Source organism: Anolis carolinensis, chromosome 2 (assembly GCF_035594765.1).
Source record: "Anolis carolinensis isolate JA03-04 chromosome 2, rAnoCar3.1.pri, whole genome shotgun sequence".
NCBI lineage: Eukaryota > Metazoa > Chordata > Lepidosauria > Squamata > Dactyloidae > Anolis > Anolis carolinensis.
The window spans coordinates 214,328,407-214,348,641 of NC_085842.1; the positions used below are offsets into that span (position 1 = coordinate 214,328,407).

At 40.8% G+C, this 20,235-nt stretch overlaps 1 protein-coding gene across 1 annotated transcript in view; it reads left to right on the forward strand.

The window, feature by feature from the left end:
* Window positions 1-13,632, forward strand: part of LOC100559210 (low-density lipoprotein receptor-related protein 1B) — a 78,350-nt gene extending 64,718 nt beyond the window's left edge. Inside the window, exons 27-33 of the mRNA XM_003224639.4 lie at window positions 1,612-2,158; window positions 4,333-4,461; window positions 5,494-5,601; window positions 6,240-6,476; window positions 8,546-9,077; window positions 11,722-11,839; window positions 13,560-13,632. Coding sequence (XP_003224687.3) covers window positions 1,612-2,158; window positions 4,333-4,461; window positions 5,494-5,601; window positions 6,240-6,476; window positions 8,546-9,077; window positions 11,722-11,839; window positions 13,560-13,604 — 1,716 coding nt within the window. The 3' untranslated portion in view covers window positions 13,605-13,632. The remainder of the gene's footprint in view (window positions 1-1,611; window positions 2,159-4,332; window positions 4,462-5,493; window positions 5,602-6,239; window positions 6,477-8,545; window positions 9,078-11,721; window positions 11,840-13,559) is intronic.
* Window positions 13,633-20,235: the final 6,603 nt, after the last annotated feature.

Genomic DNA, 20,235 nt, shown 5'->3' on the forward strand with positions numbered 1-20,235 from the left:
GGGAAGACAAGCCGTGGTCAGTTCAGTCCGGGTTCTCAAAGCAGGAGATGGCGTCCGTCAGAAAGACGACGGAAGGTCAAGCTAATAAGAGTAAGCACAGGTTTGCACAAACAAATGCCCACACAATCCCTCCCGCCGTCTGACCTTGGATTCCAATCAACTTACGTCTCAGCACAGGAAAGCACACAAGTCTTCAGGGAAGCGTCCCACACACACACGGATCCCAAGCGTTTGCCCAGATTACCTTGCCCGACGCAATTTGCAATTGCTCCCAAGCCCCATTTTATGCCAGTTACAAATCTTCATCACTGTCAGCTGTCCTCCTTAACCCGGGCGTTTCCTCATCACTTTCCTCGTCAGAGCTGGAACACCTCTGACTACGCCCAACAGCATCTCCAGCTGTGGATCCCGTCCCATCCCTCCAGCTAAGCCATGGGTCTAATCCTGAAGGTCCCCATTCATCTTCTGTCCCATCATGGCCAGTGGCACCCAATTCCTCCCTTACCCGAGTCCAATCCATCTCATCCTCCTCTGAGCTAACCAGCCCCTCCTCCATTCTCTCCGTAAACCCTTCGAAAGATTCTTCGTCAGATGGTGCTGCAAATATGTCTCGCAGTCTTTTTCTCTCTCGCTCCTCGAGAGTATCTGACTCCCGAGGAGTCTTACGCCCACGTCTGTCAGTAACAGAGCCATGAGGCTCAATCATAACAGTTAAACTCTGTTAACTAAATTTAATGCCTATACATTCTTATAGATACAATAATAATAATAATAATAATAATAATAATAATAATAATAATAATAATACATCACACACTCCTAAACACTTGGGAAGTGTTCGACTTGTGATTTTGTGATACAAAAACCAGCATATATCTCTCATTTGCTATGTCATACTATGCCTTTGTGTCAATAATAATAATAATAATAATAATAATAATAATGGACAGACTCAGCCGCCCTGAGTCGCCCCCCCCCCCCCCCAGGGGTGTGTGTGTGTGTGTGTGTGTGTGAGGAGGATGGGATACAAATGTATTAAATAAATAATAATAATAATAATACTTCTCTTTATGAAGAGAAAGTGTATATTATAAAGGTTTTCCCCTAACATTAAGTCTAGTCGTGTCTGACTCTGGGGGTTGGTGCTCATCTTCATTTCTAAGCCGAAGAGCCGGCGTTGTCCGCAGACACCTCTTATTGCCTTCCCGACAAAAGGAGTGGTACCTATTGATCTACTCACATTTGCATATTTTTGAACTGCTGGGTTGGCAGAAGCTGGGGCTAACAGTGGGAGCTCACCCCCTCCCCGGATTCAAACCACCAACCTTTTAGTCAGCAGGTTCAACAGATTAGTGGTTTAATCCACTAATCCATATATTATAAAATAGCTGCATTAACCAAGGAGTGCAAAGAGAATTTGTGCAGTATGTGAGAAAAAGTTCAGTCTTCAACGCTACAAATGCTCACTAGACTCATACTCTGAAGGCTTCTCTGACAAAATCTGTCCTCTAAAGACTGCTAGGTGAATTGCCTATTGAATGGTCAGTTAGTGATATAGCCACTTATATACTAGAACTCTAATTGAAGTATTCATTCTCTACCTAATTCTAGGTCTACCTTAAGAAATTGCCCTCTGTAATGGGGCAGATAGGTCTACCTGATCACAACTCTCTTCCCTTGATCAACATCACACGCATGAGAGCCATGGACTACTCTGTACGCGATGCAGCTCTTTTCTTCTCAGAGTCTGCGAGTGGCTTTATAAAAGTCTTGGCTATTAAGGATGCTGGGAGAAATTCCTTGAAGACAATCCTGCCTGTTGGGGGCACTGTGATATCTCTAGCCTTAGACTGGATCAGTGGCAACATCTATTGGATTGACAACACCCGCCCCGCCATCCACGTAGCAACATCAGATGGCAGATATGTACATATGGTGATTGGTGAAGGGCTTTCCCAGCCAACCTCTGTGGTGCTGCATCCCCCATCTGCAGTGATGTGCTTTGCTGACTTGGGTACAGAGCACGGTATGCCTGGACCCATGATTGAATGTGCTTCTATGGATGGAAGTGGAAGGAGAGTCCTCTGGAAGAGAGCCCAGACTCCTGTTGGCTTGACAATACTGGACGAGGGAGTCCGGCTGTACTGGGCAGACGAAAGTAAGTAGGCCATGTTCCTAGCATCTGAATGGTATGATCATCCATTCTAACTGAATTAGTAAAGGTAAAGGTTTCCCCCGATATTAAGTCTAGTCGTGTCCGACTCTCGAGGTTGGTGCTCATCTCCATTTCTAAGCCAAAGAGCCGGCGTTGTCCGTAGACACCTCCAAGGTCATGTGGCCGGCATGACTGCATGGAGCGCCATTACTTTCCCACCAGAGCAATACCTATTGTTCTACTCACATTTGCATGTTTTCAAACTGCTAGTTTGGCAGAAGCTGCAGCTAACAGTGGAAGCTCACCCCACTCCCCGGACTCAAACCGTCGACCTTTCGGTCAACATGTTCAGCAGCTCAGCGGTTTAATCCACTGCGCCACCGTGGGCTCTACTGTGCCACCAGGGGACTAACTGAATTAAAAGGTAAAGGTTTTCCCCTGACGTTAAGTCCAGTCGTGACCGACTCTGGGGGTTGGTGCTCATCTCCATTTCTAAACCAAAGAGCCAGCGTTGTCCGTAGACACCTCCAAGGTCATGTGGCCGGCATAACTGCATGGAGCGCCGTTACCTTCCCACCGGAGCCGTACCTATTTATCTACTCACATTTGCATGTTTTCGAACTGCTAGGTTGGCAGGAGCTGGAGTTAACAGCAGGCGCTCATTCCGCTCCCGGGATTTGAACCTGGAACCTTTCGGTCTGCAAGTTCAGCAGCTCAGCGCTTTAACATACTGTGCCGCCACCAGGGGCCCAACTGAATTACATCCTGCTTAATTTTTATTCAGTCTGAGATGACGCAAATTCAAACTGTATACTGGTTAAGCCTTAGAGAGCTTTGTCCGGAAGAGGTTACAGTGGAAAGGAAGGTACACTCCAACACCTTTTCCCCCATACTGTGCTGACCTGAATATCAATTTTTTTTGGGAAACAGAAATAAGCCACCAACTAACATATTTTTCTGTTATTCCATTGACTACATAAGCTACAGACTTTTCTGCCTGTGTTGTTGACTGTTGAGCCTTACCTGCTGATAGCTGGAATTAAGACTCGACCATCTAGTCCTGTTTGAAAAAATATCTTTCATACACTTTCAGAATAAAAGCTCTTTTCTGGCTTCTGGCTGCCAAGCCTGGTCTAAAACATCTGGATGTGTCTTACAATTTAATTTCTCACTGATGGTGAAAATACCTTCCTAATTTCTTAATGTGCTGGCTTTAAAATCTCCTTTGGATGGTTTGACAGTGGTTAAGTTGTGACTACATCCTCTGAAAGAAATGTCAGGGCGGATTACAATGAACACATATATGGCAAACATTCATTGGCAACAGACAAACAACATATATAGACAGACACAGAGGCATTTAACATTTTTTTTCCAGCTTCACGATTTCGGCCATAGGGGGAGCTGTTGCTTCACTGTCCACTAGTGGCTGTACTTCCTCATTCCTTTCCTCATGTTTTGTTGGCAGTTTTATGATGTTGTACATTAGTTAAATTAGCCTCCCGCATAAAGTGTACCTAAATTTCCCTAATTGACAGATGCAACTGTCTTTCGGGGCTGCATAGGTCAACAGCAAGCTGGGCTATTTAATGGTTGGGGGCTTAATCCAACCCGGGCTTCAAACTCATGACCTCTCGGTCAGTAGTGATTTATTGCAGCTGGTTACTAGCCAGCTGCGCCACAGCCCAGCCCATGCGCCACAGCCCGGCCCATCAACATAAACATGATTACTACCAAGATCTGGTCTAGCCCATAGTGTCAAATGTTTATGTTTCTATTGGAAAATTCAATTGCATCTAGATCAGTGATTCCCAACCTTTGGGCGTCCAGGTGTTTTGGATTTCAACTCCCAAAATCCCAGCCATCTTACCAACTGTTAGGAACTGTGGGGAGCTGAAGTCCAAAACACCTGGAGGCCCAAAGGTTGGGAACCACTGATCTAGATAAAATATATAAAAAGATGGCTTCTAGTTGAGAGAACAGTCAATGGAAATGGGCAAAGGGAAGACTTATTTCTCTGCAGTCCAAATCTCTCTACAAATATTAGTCTTTAATGTGCTGTGAGATTTAATGTCAAGGATATTTTTGTTCTAGCTGCTAAGAAGCAATTGGGAAAGTATTATCTAACTACACCATATTCCTACCATAACTTGGCTCACATTCTCTACTTCCTCTAGCAAAAGGTACTATAGAAAGCATTCGTATGGATGGATCCCAATACAGCCTCCTTCGGAGACGCCTGCACGGTCTTACACTCTTCACAGTACGGGAAGGAATCATCATTTGGACAACAGTCGCACACAACAGTAAGCAGGCTTGCAATATGCTAACTCTATCAAAACATTTTAAGGCAGGAGCATCACTCTGTTCGGGCTTGGCCCCATGTAAGCCGCCCCGAGTTTGGGGAGATGAGGTGGGGTATAAGAATAAAAGTAATATTATTATTATTATTATTAGTGGTGATAGGCCATTGTCTCCCAACCTAGTGCCCTGCAGATGTTTTGAACTCCAACTCCCAGAATTCCTGGCCATTGACTATGCAGACAGTAGTTGATATCCAATAATAACAATAACACTTTATTTATATTCTGCTCTTCTCCCCAAGGAGAGTCAGAGCTGATTCCAGTATATAAACAAACCCAGGCAAGCATTTAATGCCTTGTTACAATGAGACACACATACACAGTCAAAGGCAAAGGCTTCTTCTTTCATTTCCGGCTCTGGAGGCAGTGCTCATCTGATTCTAGGGGTGGTATTCTTCTCCATTTCCAAGCCCAGAAGCCTGCATTGTGATCTCCTGGTTGCTTGGCCGACATGAGTGCTTGGAGCATCTTTTTGCCTTTTCCTGCTGAAGTAGTACCTATTTATCTACTCACATTTGCATGTTTTCGAACTGCTAGGTTAGCAAGAGCTTGGGCTAACAGCAGGAGCTCACCCCGTCCCATGGATTCAAACTGCCAACCTTCAGGTCAGCAGTTCAGCAGCACAAGGGTTTAACCCATTGCACCACCGCAGCAATGTTTGACTGCAATCCCTGACAGCTCATGTGAATGAAATGAAACTGTCAAATTTCAAGGATTATGGGCTCACTAAAACACTTAGATGGCCAGCATTCCAGGGGTTTGGATGATACCTTATTTCCAAAGCTCTTATGGGGAACACTGAAACAGTTTCTGTGGAGTGTCCCTGTTGGGACTCAGTATGGTATAATATATCCATTTGATCCAGAAATACAAATAAATAGCAGGTTGCTAGGCTTGAGAAAGTCTAGTAGATACCATAACATAAAACATGGCAATTCCATACACAGGAATAAATGGCCTTTCTCTCCCTAACAGGTGCAACAAGGGTGTGGCACAGTAAACTGGACTCTGAAGAAAGCTGGTGGTTTCAAGTTAACCAAAAACTTGTGGATATAAAGATTTACAGCAAGTTAAGCCAGCAAGGTAAAGTTCATGTGTGTGCATATGCCTTCAAGTCGCCTGTTGACATATGGCAATAACAAGGATTTAATAGGATCTTTTAAAACAAGGAATACTTAGATGTAGTTTTGCAAGTTTTTCTGAAATAACACCTGGTATTTGTTGGTAATCTCTCATCTGAGTATTAATCAGGACTGATCCTGCTTAACTTCTGATATCAGATGAAATCTCGTGTGTTTGGTATCTATCCTAAAATTCACATACCTATATATTTATCTGGGGACTCAAACACATTTGGACTACACTGTGAAATAATTTCACCATCTGGTGTTCATGTAGCCCGTAATTCAAGTCTGTTTTTAACTTAATGCAAAAATAAGAATGGACTTGCAACCTCAGTCCCTGATGGGAGCATGTCACTTAATTTGGCTGATAAGTTATCCTCCTACAGTTTTGCTAGGTTGAGAACTTCCTGAAAATATTATCTTTTATCTATTATTTGGGCCTAGTCTAGACTGTTAAAATGGAGTGCGGTAAGGGAGATGTGCGATGATAGCCTGACACAAGTTCACTGTACCACTAAGGATTTCCTTAGCCCATCCTATTTTGAGGAATGGTAGATTAGCTCGAGGCATATAACATCATCTTCTTGCTACTTTTAGGTAAAAATGGCTGCTCAGAGAAGAATGGAGGATGCAGTCATATCTGTTTGCCAGTTCCACAAGGGAGAAGATGCAGGTGCACCACTGGGTACATCCTAGAACATGGCACTTCTTGCACCAAAACCTTCAAATGCCCAGGCTGGCTTCATCTCTGCAAGTCCAGCAGCAAATGTATTGCAAAGGCCCAAATCTGTGATCGTAATGTTGATTGCCCTGATGGCTCTGATGAAACAGATTGTGAGTAATCCTATTGAAAAAACCTGCATGTGGATCCAAAGTAGTAAATTGTTGTTTGGGAGCATAGTCTTGCTAAAGAGCACATATAATAGATGAAGGATATAATATAATAGCTATGTGGGGTTGCCATTGAAGACTGTTTGGAAGCTTCTGTCAGCGTGTAAGGATCAGGGTGCGTGCCGGGTGGGTTTCTTCAAACACCATTGATCCTCTGCACACCAGCACCCTGATGTATTGGTTGCTATCGACTGCCACACCAATTCCTGTTCAATGTCAGACTCAAAGACATTTCTAGTCTAAAGTCCAAACGTTTATTCAATATTTATAATACATATTTTAAAAAGCATAGCAAAAGCCATCGCTCTGAGCTGGCATTCTTCTATAGCCTCTTCGGTCGGCAAACACAGCTCAACACACACAGAGATAAGAAAACACATTCCTCAGTCCGAAGGAAGTTCTGACCTCCAAAGCCGGAAACCATGCCTGATAGGTTATAGCAGTCACAACAAGCTGTCAGTCAAACTAGCCTGCTGTTAACTGTTTCATTGCTGAAACACACACTCTTGCAAAACAGCAGAAACACTTGATTTACATTTCATACACATACAACCCTAATCCACCAGCTTCAAGTAGTTCAACGGACCAACGGCAGCCAAATTTCTCACCGGAGCGGGGGTACACACAAGCCCCTTGCTACATCAGCTCCACTGGCTGCCAGTCTGCTACTGAGCAGGATTTAAAGTGCTGGCTTTCGCCTATAAAGTCCTAAACCAATGGTTCTCAACCTGTAGGTCCCCAGGTGTTCAGGCCTACAACTCCCAGATATCCCAGCCAGTTTACCAGCTGTTAGGATTTCTGGGAGTTGAAGGCCAAAACATCTGGGGACCCACAGGTTGAGAACCACTTTTTTAAACGGTTCCGTCCCAGCTTACCTGTTTATCTATTTATTTCAAACATGACTAATGGAACGGCCTTGGATCATGATTTCGGACAACGTGATTTTAATATTGATGTTTTAATTTTTTGGTTTTAATGTATTTGTTTATTTTACTGTAGTATGTTTGTGGCATAAAATGACTGCCTTTTTGTAAGGCCGCTTTGAGTCCCCTTTGGGGTGAGAAAGGCAGGATAAAATGGAGTAAATAAATAACAATGGCTAGAGAGTCAGATATGTTAAGATCAGCCACTATTTCACCGAAAATTTCTCCCCATTGCATAGAGCTCTGACAGTTAGGGTTGAGGTTTTAAGAGGACTGAAGCAGCATGTTCTCCTAATGCAGAAAAACTGCACTGCAAACAAATTTCTTTAATAAAAGAAACTGATGCCCATGGTGCATATTACAAAACTAGTATGTCATGGAGCCCCCCCCCCCCCGGATGGTGCAGTAGATTAAACCGCTGAGCTTGCTGACCAAAACCGGTTTGAATCCGGGGGACAGGGTGAGCTCCCACTGTTAGCCCCAACTTCTTCCACCCTAGCAATTCGAAAACATGCAAATGTGAGTAGATCAATAGGTACTGCTCCAGCAAAAAGGTAATGGTGCTCCATGCAGTCATGTCAGCCACATGACCTTGGAGGTGTCTATGGACAACGCCGGCTCCTTGGCTTAGAAATGGAGATGAGCACCAACCCCCAGAGTCGGACACAACTAGACTTAATGTCAGAGGAAAATCTTTACCTTTACCTAATATGTCATGATCTCTTCCAAAGGAATTCTAGCACTTGTAATATTACACACAGGAGCCAGATATCTCAGAACTATCAAGTTGCCTTTCTCAAAATTTCCTTAGAGGAAACAGTCCAAGTCAGTGATGAGAATTGCTGTAGTAGATAGATGTAAGTACCATTACAGGTATGAATCTGGAATGAAACATACTCATTTGGGTCAGTAGAAATTTTTGCATGGTAAAACTATTCTTAAAGCTTATCTGAATGCTGCCTTAAGTACATAATGTAACTTTTTAACAGTAGATTCTTCTTGCAGCTGTGTTGGTTTTCAATGGACTATCAGGCCAGTCATCATGGTGTGCTCTGTAAGTGATCTAAATTCATGCTATTCTGCCTGCAGGCAACTACATTGTCAAGAAGGAACCCCTGACCACAACCTTATCCTGGGCGACAGTGTTGCAAACCAACAAGTTTATTGGCAATAGAAGAACATTGGCACCTACCAAAACTACCGTCACTCAGAAACCTATCACTAGAAAGGTGTACATACAACCAAAAGTGACAAAACAAAAAAGTACCACTACAACACGTGCTATTATGACAATAACGCATGCGTTCCATCCAAGTAAAGCACGCAAGACCACATCATTGACAACACAGAAATGGAAAAGTCCTTCTCTGGTGCAGGGAAACATGCAGAGCGATCTAGAGCCTTGCAACAGTGAGACCTGCAATATGAGGGGAGACTGCATTGTGGAAGGCAACGGGGCGAAGTGTAACTGCATGTTGGGGTACAGCGGAGACTACTGTGAGGAAGAGGAAAGGAGGCATACAGCTGGCTCTGTTGTTTTGGCCATTTTTGCTGTCTTGCTGCTTGCAATGGCTGCAGCAGGGGTCTATATCTACTTGAGAAGGCAACGAATCCGCCAAAGGTAAGTTCTGATTTTATCATTTTGTCAGTGTGGACTCTGAACATACTTGGGAACACTTGGATGTCAACAGGGATTTTTTATGTGCTGTCTTGCAATGAATGAACCTGTTTTCCTATATTTAACCTTTGAAGGACTAGGAAGAATCTTGAAGAAAAACTACTATTGCTGTAATTTCTTAAAACAGAAGCCAGAAACATGTGATGCTGTCATGAATACTTTTTGAACAAAGGTTCTTTTTATTGCAATATCAGTGTGACAGCGTATACAGTGTTCCCTCACTACTTTGCGGTTCACTTTTCGCAGATTCGCTGTTTTGTGATTTTTCAATACACTCTAAAAAACTATTATAAATCATAAAAAATTACAATTTTCAGCCTAAGGAAGGGAGGAAGGAGAAGCCAAAGGGAGAGAAAAGGAGCCCAAGCGGCAACAGGAGGAGAAGGAGGTGGTTTATCTGCACATGATTGGTTGATAAAGATTTAAAATAGTGTATAACTACTAAAATAATGTATAAATATTAAAATAAATATAGTGTCCCTACTTTGTGGATTTTCACTTATTGCAGGTGGTCCTGGAACCTAACCCTAGCAATAAATGAGGGAACACTGTATCAGAAAGTTTACATTTTTACACAAAGAAATACATGGACATACAGATTTCATTGGATCCACAAATAACCTAGAGTTACATTGGCTAACAAACAAAGAAAGGGGAATTACATTTTTACATCACTTGATAGCTTCTCTGAGTTTTTTCAGGTTTAGAAGAGATGACACCTGGTGGGTTTCAAGTTCTGGCACCCTGTTCATTTTCATCTTTACTCTGCTGTGGTTGGTTTTTCCATTCTCAGTATTATACTTAGCACTTTATTGACTACATCAGCTACGTAACTATCCCTTCTTGATGACTTTGACATATTTTGCACTTTGGCCCAGATCCGTGAATTCAACTCATGTTTTTAACATTTTATTTTGTATGTTGACCTTTTATTATTGTTTTTATCAATGTTGATGTTTTCTTGTTGAGTAATTTGCTTTTGCTTTTATATTGTTGTGTCTGGGCAAGGTCCCATGTAAGCCGCCCCGAGTCCCTTCAGGGAGATGGGGCAGGGTGTAAGAATAAAGTTGTTGTTGTTATTATTATTATTATTATTATTATTATTATTATTATTATTATTATTATTATGAATTAGATGGTGATCTATCTCATCTGGTGTTACGTTTGCATGTCCATAGTTGACCAGAGGGTCACTATCCAGGCATCTCAGCAATTGCCAGGCTCTTTGGCTGCTCTTGGATATATTAAGATTCTCAAGCAGCTCTATCCAGTGGTCTTTCTTAGCATTAGCTATAGCTGTAGATAATTTTGGCCTGCTACTATAGTCTCATCGCTGTATGGATTCTCTTGAAATAGTCTGAGATATTCCTGTAGCTGATTTAGCGATTCTTCATTTAGGCCTGGTAGGTAGCTTGTGCGACAGCCTCTAGGGATTGAGATACTCGAGGATCTTTTTACAGCTTCTACAAACAGGTCATAGCCTTCTATAGAAGGTTCTATACCTTTCTTACTGAAGTTCAGTTACAGATAGGATGTAGCTTCTCTCTGTTGTGTACACCGGAAATAATTTTTAATCAATAGTCCACAGTCTTTAAGTATAGTTGTACTCATTGAAGTCCATAAATCATACCATATCTATTAAAGTCTCTAAACAGCATACTTCTCTATTGAAGTGCAAAATAGCAACCTGCTTTCATTGAAGTCCAAACACATATATGCATCCACCTCCACAGAGGTCTGATGCAAGACCTCTCCCATTGAAGTCTAAACAGATACTGAATACAAAATGGAGTCTTGAGTCTGCACATGCTCAGTACAATCATATGTCTATAACTCTTCCCACACCAAAGAGGTAATTCAAACTGGCAAATCAACATACACATAGAATAGGTAAAGGTAAAAGTTTCCCCCGATGTTAAGTGCAATCATGTCTGACTCTGGGGGTTGGTGCTCATCTCCATTTCTAAGCCTAAGAGCTGGCGTTGTCGGTTGACACCTCCAAGGTAATGTGGCCAGCATGACTGCATGGAGCGCCGTTACCTTCCCGCCGGAGCGGTACATATTGATCTACTCACATTTGCATGTTTTCGAACTGCTAGGTTGGCAGGAATACAGGTTAGCAAATATATACATTAACAAATAGTGAGAGGCTTGAGAGGTTGCTATTTCCAACAGAAGCCTTCCCAGTTTTCAGTCTACTTAAGAGCAAGAACACTCTCCTACTTTAAAACCTAATTCTGAAAGGAATGTTGCCTATTCAAATACTTCTGCTAATTCTAACTTTGGCTGAGCTTTGAGCTTGAATGGCAAAAATAGGTTTGTAGAATGTTACGGCTTTCATGCTGGGTGCATAATTACACACTTGTATTTGCAGCTCTGAGCACAAACGAGTTCAGTGAGGACTTTTGGCAATTTGTGCGGTTAGAAGGGTTCTTAACAATGGAAGTGCCAATACATGGTTGAAGTTGCATGTTAGTGATGTACCTGGCACTACAGCAAACATTATAGCTTTACAACACCAGCTTCAACCTAGTATTTGAGCTGCAACCAGCATATATGTCCTGTATCTTATTTTGCTTCTACATAGGACTTCAAGTACAGGATCTTGTAGAAGACTGACCAGTTACCAAAAGGATAATGAACCAGAGGGAGATAACTTCGTCGAAGATGAAACCTGTATTAATGCAGCATATAATCCAGAGCAGGTGAGGGCATCTCATTCAGCCCTTGTTCTTATCTTCCATCTCCAAGTGTGTATACTTCTGAAAATCTTAAGTTCTTGCATACATATTATCACTTCCTATTTAAGTAGGGATCCACAAAGTACAGATGGACTACAGCTTAGTCCATTAGCCAGCACAGCCAATGGTGAGGAATACTAAGTATTGCAGTTGGAGGACTACACTTTGCAAACTCTGTAATCAAAAGTATTTACTGTATATACTCAAAGATAAGCCGAGTTTTTCAGCTCTTATTTATGAGCTGAAAAAGCCTCCCCCGGCTTATAATCGGGTCAAGGTCAAGGCCAGCAACAGAGCCTGCAGGCTATTGCTTGCAATATGTGATCTATTTCTCTCTTTTTACTTATCAGTGTGTTTTCTTTTGCAAAGCTTCCCTCCTCTTAATCAAGGGAATGTTTTGAAAAGAGAGACACCCTTGCAAGTCAGGAAGAAGAAAAATATATATTCATTAATCTTATGAAAGCATTTTCCCCTGAAATATTTGTTAAACTCTCCTACAGATATATAGGCATTAACCCCTTGCAAGCTTTTGCCATCTCTATGTATACATGTATCTATCTATATACATTAATTTTATATATGAATTTCCCCTCATATGTTTGCAGGTCTTTGCAAATCCTTTATACATATAGATCCATGTACCTGTGTATCTGTAGCCATACATATACATTATTTTTGTATATGAATTTACCCTCATATGTTTGCAAGTCTCTGCAAATATCTATATAAAGAGAGATGTCTGGATAGATATGAATATATTCTTACCTACCTATATATAGGGCTTGCAAATATTACAGGGGGGAAATGAACACACAAATATATATAGACATGTCTAGATAGATATGAATATATATATATATATATATATATATATATATATATATATATATATGGCTTACAAATATTGTAGGGAAAATGCACACACACACACACAAACACACACACACACAGGGGATTTACAAATGTTTCAGGGGGAAATGCATATGTGAAATTAGTATCTATAATTATAGATCTATATCTAGCTCTGCATTGTTTATATAAGCATTGAATGTTTGCCTGTTACTATGTTGGAAGCCAGCCTGAGTCCCCATGGGGAGATAGGGTGGGATCCAAATGAAGTTTTTATTATTATTATTATTAGTTTATTGTTGATACCATATTGTTTTTGTTGCCCCTACTTTTTAACTTATAGAGCTAGTTTTATTTTTCTTTGAAATACGGTAAATCTTCAAAAACATTTAACCTACTGATGCCTCCATTAATGAAATTTTATTGGTATCTATTTTTATTTTGAAATTTACCCATAGCGACTGCATTTCCCACCCTCAGCTTATACTCGAGTCAATAAGTTATCCCAGTTTTTTTGTGGTAAAATTAGGTGCCTCGGCTTATATTCGGGTCGGCTTATACTCGAGTATATACGGTAATATTAGTCCACATGCCCTGAAATGAAGATCTAGCAAAACTACAATGTTTAGTCACCTTGAAAATCAGATCCAGTGAAGTACTAAAATGTTGGGGGATGGCAAAAAGTGGGCTAAATCAGGCCATTTTTCTTAGCAACAAATCTTCATTGAAGAATTTAGCTAGATGGTTGATACGGATTGTTTTCTATTTGTGGTGCAAGGAAAATAGTGGTCTAGTTAGTGATGTCCCTAAACTTTGACCTTTCTCTCTCCCACAGGAACTATCACCTCCTCTGAAGACAATCCCAGGCACAGATTTGTAAAATAACTTAATAAATTATTAATTGCGTATTTTTTGTCGCTTCTTTTTTCCCCTAGTGGTGATAATTTGGTCTGAAGCAGAACTTGGGGAGGGGTGTCTTCTGCATTCAAGACTTCATAATGCTGTCAACAGCAAACTCATCTAATAGCAACGGAAGAATAATGGTCACTGTAACATTTTGTTTTAATTAAAACATCTAAAGCCGATTAAGAGCTGCAATCCTTGGGGATTAAAAAAAAAACTCCACAGTCTATTTCTCTGGGTTGAAAGGACTGGCCTCATGTTTTAATTCAAGAGAGGGTTGGAAGCCATGCAATCTACCAGATGTTGAGTTACAAGTGCCATCAGCTGTAGTCAACCCAGCCAAGGATAATAAACACTAAGTGCACGCTTAGCACAGCGGGGTAAACCACTAAGCTGCAGGAAACCCTGCTGATCGAAAGGTCAGTATTTCAAGCCCAGGTTGGGGTGAGCACCCACCATCACCCCAGCTCACCTGCCCACCTAGCTGATCAAAAGCAGGAATGCGAGTAGATATATAGGTATTGCTTTTAGCAGGGAGTTAATTAAAAAGGCACCCTTAAGGACATCAATCGGGAGGACGTAGAAGAATGGCAAAGCTACTCAGCATGGAAGATGGAATGACAGCAGAGTCGAGCACAGCCTCCAAGATCCCGACAATAAGATGGAAAGTGCCTTTGTCTCTGTTGGTGTATTGTCTGTCCTTGTTAATTGTATAATGGCACTGAATCCTTACCATATGTGAGTTCTGTAATCTGCCCTGAGTCCCCTCGGGGAAATAGAGCAGAATATAAATAAAGTAAATTATTATTAAGTCACTGTCCAGAAACATCTGGTTATCTGCCTAATTGACACTTCTCTTCCATGGTTATTACATTGCAGTGTGTATACATGCACTCCATGCAGTCATGCCAGCCACATGACCTTGGAGGTGACTACAGACAATTCTGGCCCTTCGGCTTAGAAATGGAGATGAGCACCAACCCCCAGAGTCGGACACAACTCGACTTAATGTCAGGGGAAAACTTTTACCTTCACCTAGCTTATGCACATACAAGTCAATTAATGGTAAGCCCATAGGCAAGAAATATACAGAAGTGGTTTGCCATTGTCTTCATCTGAGTACCTGGGGTTCCTGATGGTCTCTCGTTGAAGTGCTAACCAAACTTCACCATGCTTAGTTTCCAAAGAGCAGATGGGATCTGGTGCCTGCAGGGTAGTTAAGCCCCTTAATTTACACTGTATTTCACTGCATTTCCATTCATAACATGGTGACACTTTTGTGTTCTGATGTTTCTAAGTGTGCATACATTTTCTTTCATGCACAACATTATTTAATATATTGTATAAAATTACCTTCAGCCTATGTAATTTCAAGCAAATGGGTTTCTGGTTAGATTTGAGTCCTGTCCTCAAAATATTATGTGTGTGTGTGTGCAAATACAGATATTTCAGAATCTGAAAATCTAAAATACTTCTGTTTCCAAGCTTGTTGGATGCAGAACACTCAGCATCAAGGACTCAAGTTTCACAGTGGATGATGAAGCAGCAGCTCCCTATGTGGCCGGAATTGAACATACTCTCATGAAACCAGAAGCTGGAAAATGTTAAATTGTGTCTCTCTCTGTCTGTATGTTGTATGTCTAATAGCATTGAATGTTTGCCATGTATATGTACATTGTGATCCGCCCTGAGTCCCCTTCGGGGTAAGAAGGGAGGAATATAAATACTATACATAAATAAATAAATAAACCTGCGGAAGGGACTCAAGGTGAAAGAGGGAAGGAAATTTATACATCTTTGTCATGTCTGAATGTCCTTATTTTTGTATTGAGCCAGAAAAATACGCACACAAAATACTTGATGAATCTAAACGGTGCTGCTGCTGTTGTGAAATCCTTTGTGACAGCCCTCTCTAGCTTCCCCATGCATACATTAAATGGTGGCAAAGAAATTTACACTCACTCACACCAAAGGCATGGGTACCAATGAGCTGAGTTCTTTGGCATATACCAAATTACATGCCTTCTTTAAAGAAGGCATCCACACACACATGGTTAAAACTCACTATTCAATCCTCTAAGGGCCAATATAGAGCATACTGTAAAGAACTAAGAACAACTGAGGCTCTTTCAGGCAGGGGGAATCTTTAAATCCCACCTCTGCCACCAAATTGCAAAGATGTCAGGAAGGGGGAGAAATCTTTTTTAAAATCCCACCACTGACACCAATTGTGGAGATGTGGAGGAGTTTCAATTGATTAATTATATTTATTATATATTTTATATCCGCTGCCACCAGTTATTAAAGATGTTTTATTTAAAAGCTGCCACCAGATGTATGGATGTTTATAATGCGGCCACCACTAAGAGGATTATCAACTCTTGCCACCACTATAGAAGATGTAGCCACTGGCTACTGAGAGAGTTGGTTAACAGTTCCAAAGCTAGAATGAGGTGTTTCAAACTTTAAAATACTACTTCCTCCTTTACTGCTTTAACCTGCAGTCACCCTGTGAATTTCAATCACAGACTATCTGTTCCTTATCTGGAAACAGACTACCTTAAAATAAGTCACCAAACTTATTTTAAACTTGACTCAAAATCAAACATTTGAGCCCCCCTGATCCCTACACTGAGGATCAGTCTTCCCTGTAATCCCTCTGATTACATAAAATAAGTCCCCAAACTTATTTTAAATTGACTCAAAATTAAACATTTGACTCTCCCTGATTCTCCAACTGAGAATCAGCCTTCCCTGTGCTTCAACAGAACACAGACTAACCGCTTTTTAAAACATTCCCTCCTTTTTCTCCAAACGGCGGTTGGCTCCGCCCTCGTCACTATGGCAACCTGCCTCAGAATGCTGAGCTGGCTACTATCCCCCACGCACTGGTAACGCTAATACTCACCTTTTTAAAACACAGTTAAACATGACTTTTAAAATGCAGTTAAACATGACATCTGTAAACTAAAATAAAAACACACTTCTTTACACATACTATCAGATTACCTTGACTATTTATTCTTTCAAGGGAATTCTGAGGAGTTCTGCAAAAAACTGAACAGAGAGCCCTCATAGAATTCTATCCATCCAGCAAAAGTCAATTCCAAAGGAAAAGAGAGTTGAAATGATTGTGTAGTACAGATATTGCCTTAGCAAATAGGGAGCCAATCTTGAAGCACAGTTATGTAGTGTATTGGCACATATTGTTTCCCTGAAAATAAGACATACCCTGAAAATAAGACCTAGTAGAGGTTTTGCTGAATTGCTAAATATAAAGGCCTCCCCCAAAAGTAAGACTCGGCAACGTTTTTGTTTGGAAGCATGCCGGCCAAACAGAAGACCAGAGCATGCAGGATTGGTAAATGTACATACCATAGATTGTTGTACATGGAAATAATGCTACAGTAGAGTCTCGCTTATCCAACATAAACGGGCCGGCAGAACATTGGATAAGTGAATATGTTGGATAATAAGGAGGGATCAAGGAAAAGTTTATTAAACATCAGATTAGGTTATGATTTTACAAATTAAGCATCAAAACATCATTTTATACAACAAATTTGACAAAAAGTAGTTCAATACGCAGTAATGCTATGTAGTAATTACTGTATTTACGAATTTAGCACCAAAATATCACAATGTATTGAAAACATTGACTACAAAAATGCGTTGGATAATCCAGAACATTGGATAAGCGAATGTTGGATAAGTGAGACTCTACTGTAGTAACAAGAAATTCTTGATAGGATTCACAGTTTGTCTGGTTATGCTGGTTTGTGTTGACACTCACTGTACAATACATGATAAATGTTAATTTCTTTTGTTCAACAATAGAATTATTCTTCATAGAAAAATAAGACATCCCCTGAAAATAAGACCAAGCACATCTTTGGGAGCAAAAATTAATGTAAGACACTGTCATATTTTCGGGGAAATATGATAGGAGGAGCGTTTCGGTATTAATCTCTCCTCTTACAGTACTCAAGGCTGGCTTTGCAGTAGTCCCTCCAGCCGGTTTTCTTACGTAAAGTAATATTGCATGTATTCCAACCTAATTCATGATTTCTGTAGACTGTATCTGAGAAAATGAGTGTGGAGATAGTACAATATATAATACTTGGAGGGCTAGCTGAAAGTATGCATTGTTTGTAAGAGTAGGATTCAAGGAGTTGCAAAATACTGGTTTTGTCCCATATACAAAGAATACATTTGTTTTTCATATATTGCACTATGTGCCCTGCAAATAAAACAATTCATGTCCTGAGTCACACCCTGAGAAACAATCTTAAGGTTATTATACTTTGTCTGGAGCCACAGGAGGACCAACCCCTCGAAAATATTTCAAATTCCCAGAGTCTGTTTGGAGAAAGAAAATCCATTTGTGTCACAACGATGTAATGAAATTACATGAAAGGGTTCTATTATATGAAGCCAGCATGGCACATTGCTTGGATTGTTGGGTTATGAATCTGGAGAATAGGTTTGAATCTCTGTTTGGCCATAAAAACCATTAAATAGCCTTAGGATTTCATCAAATGGAAGGTGCTCTCTCCTTCATGTTTACACGCTAGGGATGGCCAGCTAGGGATGCTGTAATTGTAATTCAATATATGTGAAAAGTGTATTAGACTGTGTGTGTGCACCTACAAGTCTTATGGCTTATGGCAGGGTTGGGAAATGTCCAGCATAGGGGCCATTTACAGCCCAAAACTAACCAATTACTAATTCGGATTTGGTGCCTTTAACAATCTTTGCAAAAATGGTATCTCAAACTAAGAATAATATAGAGGAAAGACCTCAAGTTTTAGAAGTGTTATCTGTCTCTTCTCAGCCTTCTTTTCTCCAAGCTAAACATACTCAGTTCCAAAAAACATTCCTCATAGGGCTTGGTTTAATTTTAGTCACCCTTCTCTGAGCACGTTCTAGCTTGTCAATATCCTTCTTAAATTGCGGTTCCCGGAACTGTTTACAGTATTCCAGATGAGGTCTGACCAAAGCAGAACTCAGTGGGACCACGACTTCCCTCTCCTTCTCTCTCCCAGTGAATAATAGGGTTCTAATAACTTCTGCTCTTGTTTATTTGCACACAGGCAGCTGCCTGTGTCATGTGGTCTTTGGAACTTTCATTTGATTTTAATAATAATAATAATAATAATAATAATAATAATAATAATAATGATGATGATGATGATGATGATGATGATGATGATCCTTGCAGCCCAGGAGCAAGCCATCAGAACAAATGCAATTAAGGCCAAGATTGAAAAATCAGCTGATGACCCAAAATACAGACTGTGCAGGGAAACCGACGAAACCATTGATCATATCCTCAGCTGCTGTAAGAAAATTGCACAGACAGACTACAAACAGAGGCACAACTATGTGGCCCAAATGATTCATTGGAACTTATGCCTCAAGTACCACCTGCCAGCAGCAAAGAACTGATGGGATCACAAACCTGCAAAAGTATTGGAAAATGAGCACGCAAAGATACTGTGGGACTTCCGAATCCAGACTGACAAAGTTCTGGAACACAACACACCAGACATCACAGTTGTGGAAAAGAAAAAGGTTTGGATCATTGATGTCGCCATCCCAGGTGACAGTCGCATTGACAAAAAACAACAGGAAAAACTCAGCTGCTCTCAGGACCTCAAGATTGAACTTCAAAGACTCTGGCAGAAACCAGTGCAGGTTGTCCCGGTGGTGATCGGCACATTGGGTGCCGTGCCAAAAGATCTCAGCCGGCATTTGGAAACAATAGACATTGACAAAATCACGATCTGCCAACTGCAAAAGGCCACCCTTCTGGGATCTGCACGCATCATCCGAAAATACATCACACAGTCCTAGACACTTGGGAAGTGTTCGACTTGTGATTTTGTGATACGAAATCCAGCATATCTATCTTGTTTGCTGTGTCATAATATAATAATAATAATAATAATAATAATAATAATAATAATAATAATAATAATATCTAACTTTATAATTATTTTTGTTTATAATCAATAAAGTTATTTATTAGCCTACAAATGATGTTATATATATCCAAATGGCAAATAAGGCTCCCCACCACTTATTTTTATCGTATCAAATGCGAACCGAGGGTACAGTTGTAAAGTATTTAAAAACACAAACAAAGTTAAAAACTTGGCATGATACTAAATGGCCTTCGACCAGTAGTAGTGCCTCTGGTGTCGCTGTAAGAAGGTCCTCCATTGTGCATGTGGCAGGGCTCAGACTGCATTGTAGTAAGTAGTCTGTGGTTTGCTCTTCTCCGCCCTCGCATGTCGTGGACCCCACTTGGTGGCCCCATTTCTTAAGGTTGGCTTTGCATCTCATGGTTCTAGAGCACAGTCTGTTCCCCACCACTGACTTATGGCAATCCTGGGAACTTCTTAAGGTTTTTTTAAGGCAAGTAATACTCAGAAGTAGTCTTACAAATTCCTTCCTCTGATCTATAACCTGTAGCATTTGGGATTTGTTGGTGATTCTCTTGCAAGTACTTATCAGTGCTAATCCTGCTTAGCTTTCAAGATCAGATGTGATTTGGTGCTTTGAGGGGCTTATGCTGTAACACTCTCAAATAGCTGGCTACACAA